This window comes from Molothrus aeneus, chromosome 4 (genome assembly GCF_037042795.1).
Source record: "Molothrus aeneus isolate 106 chromosome 4, BPBGC_Maene_1.0, whole genome shotgun sequence".
In the NCBI taxonomy this organism is placed as follows: Eukaryota; Metazoa; Chordata; class Aves; order Passeriformes; family Icteridae; genus Molothrus; species Molothrus aeneus.
In genome coordinates, this window is record NC_089649.1 from 63,939,693 (window position 1) to 63,956,621 (window position 16,929).

Sequence of the window (16,929 nt, forward strand, 5' to 3'; positions counted from 1 at the left end):
TGTCTTTACTTGCCAGTGTCAGTATTTCCTTCAGTTAAGAAACAACTGCTGCTCTAACAAATTGCACAAATCTGCTGAACATCCCATGTGTGACTCCAAGGCTAGACATAGGTAAACATTCCCTTTTTCTATAATAAAAAACATTTATTTAAGAAATAATTCTGATGTTTAAACACACTGAGAAATTTTTCTGTATTTTGGATAGATGCATGCTCAGGCACATTCTTGCAAAATATTACATCACCAGATGCGCCTTTGTACTTTACAGGGGTCTGTACAAACTGATAAACCATAAAGACAAAGCTAAAACTTGAAATACCTGGAGTTACTTGTCTTTGGTTTAAACATCTTCCACAGTGAATATTTTCCTGCTTAAGATGATCCAAAAGTTCATTAACCATGAAAACCACACCTGTACTTCTTTAAATGCTATTCTTTTAACTAGAGAATTTGACAACAACACCAACACCCACTCTTAGGCAGATCTGTAAAATGAAGCAGGCAGAAACTGCTACATTCACTATAAAAAATAAGAGGAGTTTTCCAGATGTTAAACTGTATCCTTGGTTCCTGTTCTTTGCATTATCTGCTGTTCCTTACTGCTACATTTAACTGTAAATTATTATGCTATACTGTACATTTCTACTATAAAAAATCTTTCTAGGAGATGAATAAAGTGCAACAAGAGAGTTCAAACAATTAATTGCTTTTATAGCCTGTACATAATTCAGCCCTTTGTAGTTTGGGAATTTTTGCTTACAGGGAACACACAGAAAGTATCTTTCTGTGTACCTGCTTCTGCATGGTCCTAAACTAATTGGGCAATGTCTCACAAATTGCATAATTGGCTGAACATTCCTAGCCTTCTGATTTTAATCAGGAACACATGGTGCATATCAATAGTCTACTTCATTACGCCTCAAGAAGATCCAGGCTACTGTCCATTTTCAATTAAATTGTATTTTAAAAGAACAGCAACTTGACCTTTTGGAATACCACATAATAGGTTTAAAAACTTAAGCAGCTTTGGGTTTTTTTTCCCCTGGAATAGCTAACTAACAAATAGAAATAAGCACCCCTTATTGCAGTATGTCACCAAGGATCAGCCTTCGACCCAGCTTTGGATGCATTGGCTCTGTCTTGTGACGATAATAACACCTGAAAAAAAATCAATTGCAAAAGAGTGCAGACCTGTGTGTCTCTACAGTCTTGGAGATTCCTGTTAGCATTGTTTACTAGAAGCCACAAAAGAAAAAGAGTGGGTGTGATCAAACAGCAGAACATTGAGAGGGCTCCAATCCCAAAAGGCTCCCACTTTTAACTGACAGCAGCATGCAAGAGAAAAATAATGAAAAAGCCTTTCTAAAGGTAATGAGCAGATCACTGCCAGAGCTGGGAACAGAACATGCATCTTTGAAGTGGTTAATTCTATTTATTTCTCCTTAATTCCAACTCTGAAATATCTATTATTTTAAGATTCTCATTGCATCCCTGAAAATCTGTAAAACAGCCAAGAAGATTTTACCACCAGCATAATTTTCCTCTAATTCGGATTACAGGGATTCTTTTTGTTTACCTGTGGTGACAGCAGTTGTCAGCCAGTATTGCTCTGTGCATGATCCAAAAGAACTGAATCAGTAGCAAGCCATTAGATAGCCAAAACAGCACTGCTCAGGAACTTTTTTAGCTACATGAGATTTCACAAAACTGAATAGAATCCATGAGAGGCTTTACTGGAATATATCAGCAGCTCTGGGAGAGCTCACAGAAAAAAAATCATGCCCCTCCAGCATGTGCTGGCCATGCTGCTGAAAACCTCTCTGGTCTCTGCAGTTGGTGGGTTGTGTTGAACAGCTGGCTCACTAAAGTTGTAAATATCTGTGATTCATATGTCCCAGTGCTTAGGAATAATACTTCTCTCCAGCTTGAATTCACTGTGGCCCTGTGTAAGTGAAAAGTGACAAAGCCCTACCATATCTCTGGAGCTCAGAAACAATCCCACACAATGTGCTTGTTCATCACCAAATGAGATGAAAGCACAAAACAAAACCAAAAATAACAACAAAACTCTGAAAAAATTATAAAAGTATTCACTAACACAATAGCCTGCACAAATAGTACAGAGTATCTCTGCAGCTGAAAGAGGTCAGAGGTGATTTATGTAATTGATTATTAGAGACTTTAAATGTCCTCGACCTATTTCAATAGAACTATTCCTCATCTAAAAGCATAAAGAGCCACCTACCACTCTCCAGCTAGGAATTCATCTGGCAGAGGTAAGAAAACTACCCTTATTTCAGGCATAAGTAATTTTTTCTTTATTGACAGGTTCTTCAGTGAAAGTCAATCCACTCTTTTTGGAAGCACACTTCCTTCAAACAGTCTCCCACATGTAACCAAAAGACTTCTAAAGAAAAAAGGAACAAAATTAAACCTCTTAGAGGAGTATATTGTGGTCACTATGGAATATTTATAGAGCATCTTTCTGGGCCCTGGATAATCAGAAGCCTTACTTGAAATATTCTAGCATTCTATTTTATTGCTGATAGAGGAACATTTGTACTTTAGGGTAAAGTTAGCCTTTGTGAATGCTAATCCTGTCCCACCTACCTTCAAAACAAAGACCTTAAAACCCTGGTGTGGATAGTTTTCCAAGTTTAAACCAAAAATATTTGTGGATAGTTCAGCTGGACTGCCAAAGGCATCAGGATCCAGGATGAACAAGACAAGTTATTCTTTGTCATTCTTCTCAAGTATTCTCTCATGAGCAAAAAAACCAGATGTATCCAGACGCCATAGCAGCCAACTGACATTAATTACATCCAGGATAGACCTAAGGTGCAATTCATAAGCAAAGGTAATTAGGGATTTCAAAGACTTACTAGCTAATTTAGTGAGGTTTTGTCACTGGAAGTCTTGAAACAAAATGTAATGTCATTTTAAAAGCTATGTTTCTTATCTCAATTAGAATCTATGCTGGAATTGTGGAGTTCAGTACCCTGGTCTGGCTTGTACAGGAGGTCAGATGAGACAATCCTAATTGTTTCTTCTAGACTCTAAATCAGTGAATAAAGAAACAGCAAATATCTCCATGACTAGTCATAAAAATAGGTTGATCATAATAAAAATAAAGGATCAAAAGAATGAAAAAGTTGAGTTTGCCTACTAACATTCAGAAGTATGACAAAAAAAAGCACTTGAAGTAATAATCACTGTAAATTATTTAAAAAGCAAAAGAAATATATAAACAACAATAAAGCCCAAAACTTATACCAACACTTGCCCATCTGCTTCAACCCCAGGAAGGGCATTGCTTTCTGTGTTTTATTGTTTTGTTTGATTTGTCCTAAAGGTCACAAAGCAAGATTATCTTCTCTTCTGCACAGGGCTATTGGACACCTTAATAGATTTCATTATATGAGCCATTTCTCTGACATTCAGCTGACATTTGACTGTTCATGACCTCTCCTGAAGTGACAGAAAATACATGAAAATCTACCTAGGAATACAATACATGTGTGGTAGAGAGCAGGAAAGAAATTTCAGGTGGAAGCAACATCAGAATTATCCTTCTTGACACGACCATTTTCACGTTTCAAGTGTTCAAAAACACAAAGACTGAAAAAAGCACTACTCCAACACTTCTTCAATACTTAAGACAGTAAAGTCAATAATGGGATTTTAAATGTAGTGGTTTGAGCAGAAAAAGTGACTATGAAGTGAGAAAGGGATTACATTCAAAAGTGCACAACAGACTTGGGTGACTGGCACCACTTGTTTTATCTTCATTGTACTTACAAATTGATTGATAGGTAAAATGAAATAAAAGGAGTCTTACCTCAGTGTCTAATTGCAAAATATACATTCCCCTAAAAAAAAAAAAATTAGCTGGAAAAACTTAATCCCATTGCAATTTGTATCATCATTGCCCACCCTTTGCCAAAGACATTGGCTGTCACTTACCTGAAGGAATTCCTCTCTTTTTCAGAGCATTTGAGGATTCCAGCTCCCAGAATTACTCAGTAGTTTGGAAGATGCTAAGTGCCAGTTTGGGCCACAAGCCTTGCAAAGCACTTGCCATTTTCCTGGGGTTCCTGGGCCTCCTTGCCAAGTCAATCACCTTGAAACTGTCAGATTTGCTTCAGTTCAGCTAACCAAATTTTAAAATAAAAACCTTAAAAATTATTCCTGCAAAACAAAACATTTTGTTCTTGATTATGATACTTAAACCACACTTTAAAACATAAAGCATAAAATAAATAAATTGACATTAAAGATAAACCTGACATAAATGCCTTTTCTTCCCTTAGACACATTTAGTTGAAGTTCAGCACCTTCTAAAGAAAAGCTACAGACAAGAGTTTCAGCATTCACAGATCCATCAGAAGCAATGTGCAAACTACAAACCAGAAAACATCACTTGGAAAAATTGTCTTTCAGAAGGGGACCTCTTTGGGACTTTATTCAGAAACAGAAGCTAAAAGGGCAGCAGCTCAGTAGCATTCATTCTCTGAAACATTTTCATTTCCAGATGACCTAAAAGATTAGCTTGGAAGCTAGCAATCTATCCTTCATAAATACGCCTTTTTAACTTTTAATATTACTTTAATTTTTCTTGAAGACTATTCCTGTCATACTAGTAACAGTGATGGCAGAGCTGGCCCTTAGGAAGCTCCCTGTTCTTCTCTATTAGTCTGGGGAGTTCATCTGTCTCCAAAATAAAGAGATATCCAGACTGCATAAATTACTTTCATATTCATGTTTAAGTACTTGAAGTATGTTAAGTGATGTATTAAGTACTCAAATGTACTCACATGTCTGACTTTGCTAAACCCCATTCTCAAACTAAACTCTTATGCTTTGCAAACCAAGTATTCCCCTCCCTTTAAAACTTAAATCCACTGGTCTCAAAGCACTCCTGGCAGATTAATCTTCATGAAGAACACAATGGAGCTTTCATTTTCTCTTATAAAACCAAACAGTGGTATCTCCTATTCTTCTAAGAGCCACAAAATGCACACTCAATCATCTCCTTTGGGGAATTAAAACCCACAACACTTGCTTCTCTGGAGAATCTTCTATCTAATGAGATTTATCTGACCAGCTAAGAGCAAGGGCATGAATCAACAAAGAGCAAGGGCATAAATCAATAGCCTAATAAGTTAGGACTCCTGCTCCTGTGCCTGGATTCTAGTAAAGAAGAACATAGCTTCAGCCTCTGGGGAAAACATAAAAAGTTTCTGAAGGAAAAAATAAAAATAAAATCCACCTTTCCCAGCTGAATACTCCTGTCAGTATTACTGAGAGTCACACACCCTGAGATCCTCACCATTATCAGTTAAAATCCTCCTTGCTTCACAGGGGACAAAGAGCCCTCCACCAGCCATGGGGGCTGCCACAGTCACTGCTGTATTGCTTGTGCCACCTCCTGGCTCTGGCCTCCAGCTGACAGGGTGGAAGAGGGGACAGCACAAAGCAGCACCAATCTGAACCGGGGATGCAGAAGCAATGGTTCCTTAGATGTCATCACAGCTCTCAGATTCTGTGCTGCAATTTGCTCTTCTGGAAAGGAGGAACGGGAGAACCAACTGCTCAACCCCTGCAAACATAGCTAAAGGCATAAATTCACTTCCTCATCGATACAACTTTGATGATTGGTAACTATGATCAATCCCATTCCCCCTCAGGTACCTGCTGACAAACCAGACTTTCAGGGAACAAAGCTTGCCAAATTTATTATGGAACAGTATTGCCCTCCTGTGGCCAAAGACTATTCCAAAGAACCGAATCTTATGAGGACTTGTCTGTATTTTTTTATTTATTTGTTTCTTTCTTTCTCATGCACAGCCTGCTACCCACCTTTCTGAAAGGAACTGACAGCTGAGACTCCCCTGCAAGCCTCTCCAAAACCTAGATCCAAAGCTGGTTTTGGGCATTTCAAGGCATAGAAGCTGAACAGAAAAATAAGCAGTAGCCATCATCCCAGTCCCTCTGGCTCCTTACATTTCTCCTGATGATGCTCTTCACATCAGAAATTATCTCCCTTCATCTTCAGTGGTGATGTTTGATAGTGACAGCATTTCTTGCTGTGCACTGCCATTAATCATGCCTCTTTGCCTTAGATTTACTGCCTGTTTAATAATCCAAAAGTAGAATGTGCCCATTTTCAAACTAAGAGACAATCTATTCCTCCACTGGGAGCAAGCATGGACCTTCCAGACCTTCCCCAAACCCATGTAAGAAAACCGATTTTCTCTGATTTAAAAGTCTTTTGGATCGGGTCCTGAGTGACTTAGCAAACACAGTGTGAGAGTTTGCAGACACACACAGCAATAACAGAGACTACAAAGGGGCTGACACACAGCTCCCCATGGCAACACCCCAGATCACAAGCTACAGAATTAATGCACAAAGCAGATGACATCGTCCCACCCTTGAATACATAAAGTTCTCTCTGAAATCCCCATAACTTATCCAACAAAAGTATCATTTAACCAAGAAAATTACAGCTTTTTCTTGGATTAAATACTTGGAGATAATAAAAACCTCTTAAATATTGATCAGCCACACACCTGAGAAAACACTATAGCAGGACAAATGTATTTTAAAGCAGTCTAAATTCTTCACCATTATGTCAAAATGTTGTTGAAAACCAAGATACAGTTTCTGTGGAGATTAATTTCACTTTACATATATCATGGAATGGGCTTCCAATCTATTTTACCTGCCAACAGTCAGTTAATATGACTCAGCTTTTCTGCCCAGCTGTCAAAGACTGAAGAAAAAAGGATAAGCAGCTCCATCTTCCTTTTCTGATTGCCAGCTATGCAGTACAAGAATGATTTACCTTTTCTTTTCACAATATGAGTGTCTTTAATCAAGTCTGATTTCAATTTATACATATGTTCCAGTATCTTCTACACTGGATTTTTGTGTTTCTCCATTCAAGTTAAAGAAACCAGTCACAAATAATCCATATAGCCAGAGAAAGTTTGGGAATACATCTGTGCTCAAAATATGCAAAAATATTTTAAAACAAACATCCCAAAACATGGGACAAAGTCTGGGCCACAACAGATTGCTTGGACATAGCCATAGTTTTTTCAATGCACTGGAATGCAGCTAACAATGCCCAATCCAAAATACAATCTTGTTCTGGTTAAAATAAAAAGAGCCTTTGTGTTTTAGGTAAGTACTGACAGCAAATTTTACTTGCTGTCTAATTTATGAAAAATTAATTTTAATGATCATCTAGGAGAAACGGCATCTGCTTAGCATTAGGTTCCAGAAGAGTCTGTAGAATGTGATGAAAAATGAGGACTTCATACCCAGCTGAGTACACAGAGACAGGGAGAGGAATAATTCTCTAATTATAAGGAATAATTCTCAATCTCTTGGAAGTATCTGAAAAGGTTTTTTACCTGTTCTTCCTTTCCAAGAACAGTTTGTACCGACCAAGCATACAGAACTGCAGTCTGGAAGGAAGGAAGGAAGGAGAATATTTGAAAAGGTTTTATCCACAAGATGACAAGATGAGCAAGTGAACACAGCTCACTTGCTGATGAATTCTGTGTAATCAATGTTAAGTCACAGGCTTGCTGGCATTTTGGTTTAATTGGGCAGAGCAACCATGTCTCCTGGATGGAGGTACAAAAAACAACAGCATTTTTCCAGCTCAAGCTCCATGGCAGTCTTGCAGCAAGGACATGCACTGGCCACACCTTTCAGCAATGTGTCCTGTAGGACAGGGGAAGAAGGACATTAGATTTCTTCTGGGAACCCTGGAGACATCATCCATTTCCTTTTGTGCATCTTCTTCCTAACCCCATGGCAATGAACAGCCACATTTGGATGTTGTTGCTCACTCCCAAGTGCAGTAAATTTTTGATTGCTCATTTTAATTTTCCATCTTTTCTGATCAGTTTTTATTTTGTATGCTATCTAGGAAAAACAAAAATTAGTAAGATATTTAGATTCCCATTCATTTTTATTTTGGGCTGCTGGATTTGTCATCTGTAGTGCTCAATATTAGTTATGCCACATGTAACACTCTCCAGAATCATTCTTTCCATTTAACCAGTTTTCCCTAGAAAACAATTTTCTTGACAATTACCCTGATTTCTTTTCTTATAGTAGCCCATCTTGCAGAAGCAACAGAATCCAACTGAAAAAGTGAGGATAAGAGGATGCCACCAGCTAGTGCAGGCTTTTCTGCCTCTCCTCTTGCTTTTTGACCAGGCTATGGAAAAGAAAGTCAGTTCATCATCTCTCCCACAGCACACACTCACATTTCTCTTCTATTTGCAAGCTCAGTACTCCTTGCTGTGTTGTGAAACCCTACCTGCCCTCCTTTGCAGCACATCTCTACCTGGAGATGGTGTTCTTCAGGCAAGGAAAAAGTCTCTTCTTTTGGCTCCTAAGTCCTTTTTTCAGGCTGTTATACACAGGAACTTAGAAATCTGTGAGAATTGCTGAAAATGGTATGACCTCATCTCCCTCTACAATTATTGTCCTTTTGGGTTCATTCCTCTTGACCAGATGTTCAGCCACTGCTACTCAGGCTTTGTACATCTGAATGCCTCCTGGCCAATAAGGTTAACAAAATACCCTGAAATCAATGTTTGGCTGTTGAAGTCCTTCTAACTCAACTGCAGTCTCTCCCTCCTTGAGGAGTTCTCTGTGATGCCCACTAGGAAGCACTAAGATCTCAGACATAGCAAGGGATGTAGATTTTTTTTTCTAGCTCCGAAATCCTTCCTTGGAACCTTCTATAGGAAGAGTAATTATTTCAGCTGGACTGGAAGAACCCATCTGCTTATTTGCTTCGTTTTTTACAGCTCCCATGACCCTTCTTCTGCCTAAATAGCTGAAAATTCAGGAACAGTTATGAGAATGACAACTACTCCTTTAAACATTCTCAAGTGCTCATGCCAGAGCTTTTAATACTTTAAAATGCCAAGCCACTGCTGAAGGCTGCTCACCAAACCTTAAATTCCCCATATAACAGTAACTTGAAAAATATTGCTGCTTCACTTCATGAGTTCTGATAACAAATATGCCAGAAAATAGAGATGCTTTTGTATGTCCCAACAGATACAAAAAAAGATACTGAGCTACATCTGAATAATGCAAACTGCAACATACAACTCAACTCTTCCTTGCACATCTAGGAAAAGAGAGCCAGAAATTTTGAAAGGTACAGGTGTTTGGTAAAGTTTGAAAGCTATATACACAATGGAAAAGGAACTGGAGAAAAATAATGTATCTATTATGAATATAAACTTAGAAAGCTGTGATGTCAATGCTAAAGGGAAAAAATGAAGAGTGCTCATGAAGGTAAGTAAACAAGGAATAGCATGACCTAAGGGAGATGGGAAGAGGAAGAAGAAGAAAGTAAGCAAGGCAGAGAAGGAAGAGGCAGAAATGATTGAAGGCAGGTCCTTGCTGAAGATCTCCTACTGTCACAGCTCACCGTGAAAATCAGAAGCCATTGGCATTGCTGTCCTACATTTTTGTGGAGAAATGGGGATCAAGTGAAACTGCAACCGTACTTGGAAGGAGCCCTAAACTAAATTCCAGACAAAAAGTTGCTCTGGCAGAAAACTGATGTAAAGGAGCGCATCTGTCAGGTGTGTTTCTATAGTGCACTGTCAAATTCCAGAAAGGATGATTCAGGAGGAAGAGAATCACAATCAATTATCTATAATAGGATGATGAGAGAAAAACACAGCACTTCAGTATATGGTTTTCAAGGAGATGGCACTTGGCATTCTTCAGAATACTTCTTGTTACTTCATATTCTGTTCCACTGAACAGCTCTTGCATTTTTTTTGTTGAATTAGACACAACCGCGAGTTCCAATGATGGGCTTCATCTCACAGAGGGGCAGCATTACTCAAGCAGGTGAGATACCTGTTAGCAATTCATTTGTTCACTTTACATTCATTGTTTATTTTATAGTAATAAGCTACAGCACAAATTCCAATTAAAAGTTACCTATACATACTATTAAAAATGCAAGTAGTTTCACAGAAGTATAGTTCATGTATTAGAAAACATTAGTACCAGAATTATAAACCAAAGATGGTTTCTGGGATTCTCAGTTCTTGAGAAAGCACCTCTCATCTCAAGTCTTGAAGATGTTCAGAACCTGAACTCCATCTCATTGAAATAAAATTTCATTTCAGGAAGGGAAACGAAATCTTGCGATTTCAATGGAGATCAACTGGGCAAGCTTTGGTCCATGTCCCTGCACTTCATGGCATCCCTCGCCTTTGATGGCTTTCACTTTGGCAAAGATTGTTTTGGGGTTTTTTTCAGTATCCATGGCATGTCACTCCTATCTTCACCTCAAAGTTGTGTCTTCCTCCTTGATTTTTCCCCTGATTTTGCAGCATCTGTGAGCTTAGTTTTGGCATGTTTTGGTCCTTTGCACTGCACCTCATTTCGTCCCAGACCATTTTGTCTTAGTCACTAAATGTCCCGATTTTCTGGTTTTTTGGTTTTTTTTCAACTGCATTTCATGTGATCATATCTCCTTTCCAGAGTATTTGTAAATCTTTCTTTGTTGTGAGATTCATGAGATTTCATTTCCCTTCCCAATTTTTGAAACAAGTCAAGATTCCACGTAAAAAATCCTTATTCCCCGCACACTTATTAAAAAAAAATAATAATAAAAAGAGCCTTTACAAATATATGCTGAGAATTGGATAGAAAGGAAAGATGGATCCACCCCTTCTACCAAAAGTCATGTACAGCTGCAGTCAGGAGGACTAAATCAAAGAGATGAGAATACCAGTGAATTCTTCATTTCCTCTCAAAACAAGTCATGGTTCACTTTAATCAGCTGCAAAGGTCATTTCAGAAAGGGCAGAATTGATAAGCTGGTTTTGATATGCTTATCTTCAGCATCAGCCCTAAACAATTTAGCTGAGGAAGTAATTTCAGGAAGAAAACAGCAGTAGTAAGCTGTTATAACTTCTGAAAATTAACTACTCTAGAGGGGTGTTTTGTAACATTATACCAACACTTGCTTTTTTCTACTACTAAAATTAGGTGCATAGAGAAAATGATCTACTTTATGAGAATACATGTTTTAAAATAAATTCCAAACTGGTTAGTTCTCTTTGATGTTCCAGTAATTCACATTAAAGACATAGGTAAGAAGGGAATGTACAAACAAGCACTTCCCCAATTCATCTCTTCAGCATGTTATGCAATTCATTTGTCAGTCTGACACTGTTTAACTTCCTGCTTGAATGCACAGAATTAAATCCAAGGAAAATAAAGAAGCTATTTCAGAAAAAGAAAACAGTTACATAGATTAACCTAATTTAAATGCACAGGGGAAAAAAAAAGTCTCATTCACACTACAACAGAGTGGTTTTCCTAAATTCAGACTTTGAACACATTCTCTGGGTTTGCTTGGACAGGAAGGTGAGAGTGACCCATGCAGAGAATCCCAGAGACAGGAGCTGTGATGCAGCCTGCTCTTCTTTGAGCTGAAAATGGAGTTTTCCCAGAGAAGGCAGGTTTCCAGCAATGTCTCAGGTACAGCTGTCAGCCTCTGGGCCACTGAGGGATGAGTGTGTAAAGTGCTTCTAAGACAACTGTGACTTTCCATCCCAGTGAGCTATTGCAGCAGCCTTAAGGGAATATCAGAGGAATCCAGGTCCTTTTAGCCCTGCTGAAGTAGTTAAAATTGATGTCTTAAAGCTGATTCTGACCTTGGTCTGAGATTTACAGAACAGCACACAGTGAAAGAACAGGCTTAATCCCTTGACAAACAGGGTTGTGTCTTCAGCGAGAGAGCTCAGCTCAATTAGTCCAGATATGTATCTCCAACTGTCTTGTCCTGGAAAACTTAAAGCACATCTGAATAAAGCCTCTTTAATTTAATTCTCTTTAATTTAAGTTGAATTACATATCTCTCAAAAAAAAAATCAATGTATAAGGTCCACAAAGATGCTTTCTCTCTTATTGCTAAAAGAAATTAAAAGAAGCAATAGGTTCCCTCCCTGTTTAAAAAACCATACTGAGAGACGGATGCCAGGCACAGAGAATGTTTTGTGTCACCAAATAAAGACAATCAGGCATCTCCAAAGACATCATGATTTGTACAGCTCCTGTGCTATCAATTCCCAACATTAATCCAGGAGAGTTTGTCAAAAGTGAACCTGTATCTGTATAGGGCCAAAAAGCCTTCAAACTATTAATATAAATATAAAATCCAAAATATAAAAAAACCCTGCAGGTGCAAGTAGAGCCAGTAGGATTACACACAGTGTTAAGGTACCTTTGTGGCTCTTCAAGACCAGGCTGTAACTCACTGCTGAGTGAGTTCAGTTTGTTCAGCCTGGAGAAGAAAAGGCTTTTGGAGAACCTTGGAGCAGCTTACAGTGCCTACAAAGGCCCTGAAAGAGAGCTGGAGAGGGAGTCTTAATCAGGGGGCAGTAATAGATAAAATTGCTGCTTCCTCTTTTTTTTTTCCCTTTTGCCAGTTTTGCCCTGATTTTCTTTGGGCTCTTGTTATGGAGGTGCATGTACCAGCCTGTCTCTTGGCAGGTTTAGGTTCTGGCCAGCCCATGCCAGGAATCAAATGGAATCTGAAAGTCATAACATGGTGGCTGGTGCTTCCCCCTCTGTGGTTTTCTTGCTTCACCAACTCAGCAAATCTGGGTACCCTGACAATGTCCTTGTTATGATGCACTTATATTTCCCCATTATGATGCTCTTATTTTCTTACAGTTTCCCCATCTGAAGGGAAACTGTAAGAAAATAAGAGCATCATAATAAGATGAAGGGAAACTGTAAGAAAATAAGAGCCTATCTATGTGATCCCAGCATTGCTGAGTCCTCCAGAAGCCAGGTACACTCTCCCTTCCTAGAAGACAGCCCCATCCCCATTGACAAGACTCCCAAGTTCATGTGGAGTCCATGTGGGTGCTGCCAGGGCAGCAGGTGGGATACTCCTGTGGAACCCTGCCCCACAAAAATGAAGTATTAGGCCCCCAGGAAGAAAGGTGAGAGCAGAACATCCCCCTGAGCACCTGCCAGAGCAGATTTTGGCTGGTGCCCTACTGTGCAAGCAGAGGCCCCTGAACTGTGGAAGATGCTCTGGCCACTCCCTCCTGCAGTTCCTGGTATTAACCCCACTGGCACCCCAGCATGGTTCTGGGGGTCACAGCGGTGCTGTCTCCAGGCACTGCTCAGGCTGTGCCAGTGAGCTGACAGCAACATCACTGTGCCAGCAGGACAGGCTCAGTGTCCACAAGAATGGATTGGTGAGTCCCCAGAGCTGACATTCCATGGCTCCCAGCCCTCTTTTCCCCTCCTGCAGTACCAGGCCAGCAAGCTGAGCCAGACAGGAACCAGTGAAGATGGATTCTACAACTGTTCCCTGGTAGCCACAGGAGCTGACACAGTTGGCACAGAAGGTGAGGTTAGGAGTCTTCATGCCCCCTGTCTGGCAGTGCACAGGCCAGGGATGCTCTGGTAGCCAGCTGCAAACCACCCACCGCACCCTCATTTACTCAAAAAGGCTCATTTCTGCAGAAATTAGGTATTTTGAGAGGGTACATGATGTTATCAGTGGTTCCTGTGGCTAGTGGTTCTCAGGGGGTAAGGGGTAACCAGGCTCCCCGGGGGAGTGTGGCACTGACATCCCCTCAGGGGCTGCACCTGCCAGCTGGGGGCACCTCAGACACACCACTGCAGCAAAATTCTTGCTTGACAAAGGTAGGATATAATCAATTCCTAAAGACCCCAGCAGTGCACTGTCACCCCATTTCTCTTCACAGAGAAGAGCAAGGCACAATTCTTCCCAAGAATATTTCTGGGTTTCACATTCTCTGAACCTCAGAGAAAGGAAAAACAATTCTTATCATTTGCTGTGCCTGTGTTTGTGCAAAAGTAGAAGGCAATATGGAGATTTTTTTTTACCCAAAGAGATGGTATTTTGTTTCCTTGGCCTGTCAGGGACAAGTGTGCGTGTGTGTCGGGACTGTCAGCTGACAGTCACGAGATTCTGTGCAGTGTGTGCAGACTTGAGTGCTTGGCAGATTCAGTTTAGATGTAATGTAATATAATGTAATATAGTACAGAATAATCTAGTATAATAAAGTAACTAATTAGTCTTCTGCTAAGATGGAGTCAGATGCATCATTCTCTCCCCTCGTCAGGGCAGCCTGCTAATTGGATAGTGCACACTCAGAAAGCAAGCTATGAAACTTGCTACTTCCTCCTTTTCCAGTGTTTAGCCTTATTTTGGTTTTCCTCAGAACTTTGGTCAGCAAAGTTCACGTTCCAGCCTGGCTCTCAGACAATAGGTCATTGCAGCAGTAGCAGGGCTTGTTTTTGGGGGTTTGGGCTCTGGCCAGGCCCACCAGAGACTCAAATGGAATCTGAAAATTGCAGATCTGTCTCCAAGAAATTCCCCTTCTATGGTTCCCTTGATGTCTCCAGCTCAGCAAAACTGGGAAATCCTGGCATAATTTCTCTGTCATGTTGCACTCATTTTCTCTCCTTGAAACCCTGGATGAATAGGAGGGAAGTAGCAGCAGGGACTGAGCATTGTGAAGAGGAAAACCCTGCAGCCACCCCAGCTCCAGCCCCACTTGTGTTCCCTCAGCCCCTGCAGTACCATGAAGTTGACAGGAACAAATTGTAGGATCATTTATGTTGGAAAAGACCTTTAAGATCATCAAGTCCAACTGTTAATCCAGCATTACAAAGTTCACCACCAAACTACATCCCTAAGCACTACATCTACATGTCTTTTAAATGTGTTTAGGGATGGTGACTCCACCACTTCCCTGGGCAACCTGTTGCAGTGCTAGACAACCCTCCCAGAAAAGAACATTTTCATAACATGCACTGGTTCAATGTGAAGCCATTTTGTCTCGTTCTTGTAACCTGGGAGAACAGAGCAACCTCCACCTCACTACAGCCCTCCTTTCAAAAAGTTGCAGAGAGCAGTAAGGTGCCCCTCAGGGGGGCCTCCTCTTCTACCATCAAAGAAACCTGTGGAAGAGGTTCTACAGCGACTTCTGTGAGCCAGAGAGAAGTTTGATAAGAGGATCCATGTTTACTCCTGAAAGGATTTTCCAGCAAGGTTGTTGACATAGAAACCAAGAAAGAAAGAAGGATAAATAAGAGAAAACTGCAACTGCTACTCCAATAAGCGTGTTGTTTGTCTTTTGTGACCAATGAGTAAAGTGTAAACTCACGAGTTTTGTAAGAATGTATAAAAAAGCATGCATGCTATAATAAAAACAGGTTTGAAGCCTTCTGAAAATTGAGTGTTCTGCTTTGTACTTGACCATCTCAACTATGACACAAACCCAGCTCCTTCAGCTGCTCCTCATAAGACTTGTTCTCTCTTGAATCTGAAAATCACAGCCCTGTGGCTGGCACTTCCCTTTCTGCAGTTTCTTTGCCTCACATAATTTTCCTGGTATGATAAACTCATTTTCTTCCTTGAAACCCTGTGCCCACCCAGTGGTGGGGGTATAAAAGGAGATCAGCAGGAGCAGCGGCTACCATGCAGAGGAGAGCCCTACAGACAGCCCAGCTCCAGCTTCACTCGTGGCTCTCTCAGCCTTCCCAGCACCATGAGGGTCCTGGCAACTGCCCTGGCTGTTCTGCTCCTTGTGGCCATCTGCTCCCTGGCTGAGGCTGATCCCCATGTCTCCAGAAGTGCTGCACTTTCCAAGAGGAACGGTAGGTTCTCCTTCCCCAGGAGAGAGCCCCTTCCCCACTGATTAGACCCTCACATCTGTGGAGATGACTGGGAGCCGATGGTCATCACCAGTGCGGGGACTAAGCCTCAGAGATGGAGGTTTCCAGGGGGTGTTCCCAGAGGATACAGCACAGGTGATGGCAAATCCGCCAGGCAGAGCCTCTGCTGCAGTGTGGGATCTCACTGGGCCCATCTCTCTTCCCTCACAGAAGTCAAAATCCCCACTGCCTGCTGCTTCTCCTACATGTCACGCCCCATTCCACGCAGGATGATCAGCTCTGCCTACATGACCAGCAACCTCTGCCCACAGCCAGCTGTGGTGTAAGTACCCAACATTGCTGGGATCCAGGGTGCACCAGCCAGGGCAGTGCCCCAAGGGTGTCCAAGGTTGTCCAGGATCAGGAAGGGCATGGACAGGGACAACCAGGGTGCTACCAGGAGGAGCTAGCAAAAGCACCCTGATGCCCTGGCTGAGTGCCTCAATGCTGTTTTTCCCAACAGCCTGGTCACCACGAAAGGAAGGGGGCTGTGTGCAGACCCCCGTGCTCGCTGGGTGCAGGAATACCTGGAGCACATGGAGCTTCAGGAGTACTGACTCCTCCCTGCTGCTGCTCCAGGGCAGAGTGCTCAGCCCCTACCATGAGGACTGCAGTAAGAGTGCTTGAGCTGCATCCTTCTTCAAAAGGAAAATTTATTACAATTGGCATACACTTGTTTAACTAAACTTTGCTTTTGCATAAATGCTTGAATAAAATGTTTGGCTTGTCAAATCCTTTGGGTGTCTCTGAAGTCTCTGCTGGAACCCCAACATGACAGAAAGGACCCATGGGGAGCCTCTTGCCATCCCCATTCCCTGGTTTCACTGCTACCCACTGTGCAGAGTGGCCCCATGACAGCTCCCACAGTCCTTCCCTCTCCCCAGCCCGGACTCAGCTCCTGCATCCCAGCATGACCCAGACATACCTGTGAGGTGACACTGGCATCTCATCCATTTCTTGGGGCCCTCTCCACACAGCACATAACAAACGCCCTGGGCCAGGCAGCCCTGCTGGGCATCTCCCACCAGCTCTTTGACATACTTTCCCCAAAGACTAGAGGATCAGGACAGTCTGACTGCCTGACACCCCCACTCCTAGCCCCCTCCTACATTACAGCCCCTTGCAGTGCTGGAGCTGAGGTCCTGGTGCTCC

At 41.5% G+C, this 16,929-nt stretch overlaps 1 protein-coding gene across 1 annotated transcript; it reads left to right on the plus strand.

The window, feature by feature from the left end:
* The first annotated feature begins 15,561 nt into the window (after positions 1–15,561).
* LOC136556162 (C-C motif chemokine 4-like) lies at positions 15,562–16,431 on the plus strand. Its single transcript, XM_066549213.1, has 3 exons — positions 15,562–15,720; positions 15,949–16,060; positions 16,241–16,431. Exons 1-3 carry the CDS (start codon positions 15,612–15,614, stop codon positions 16,332–16,334), a joined length of 315 nt encoding a protein of 104 aa, XP_066405310.1. The 5' UTR covers positions 15,562–15,611; the 3' UTR covers positions 16,335–16,431.
* The last annotated feature ends 498 nt before the right edge of the window (positions 16,432–16,929 follow it).

Bases quoted from the DNA above. Each gene is read 5' to 3' on its own strand.
- LOC136556162 (XM_066549213.1), top strand. From the start codon at position 15,612: ATGAGGGTCCTGGCAACTGCCCTGGCTGTTCTGCTCCTTGTGGCCATC. The intron at 15,721-15,948 runs GTAGGTTCTCCT...CTTCCCTCACAG, and splicing joins TGCACTTTCCAAGAGGAACG to AAGTCAAAATCCCCACTGCC. The intron at 16,061-16,240 runs GTAAGTACCCAA...TTTTCCCAACAG, and splicing joins TGCCCACAGCCAGCTGTGGT to CCTGGTCACCACGAAAGGAA.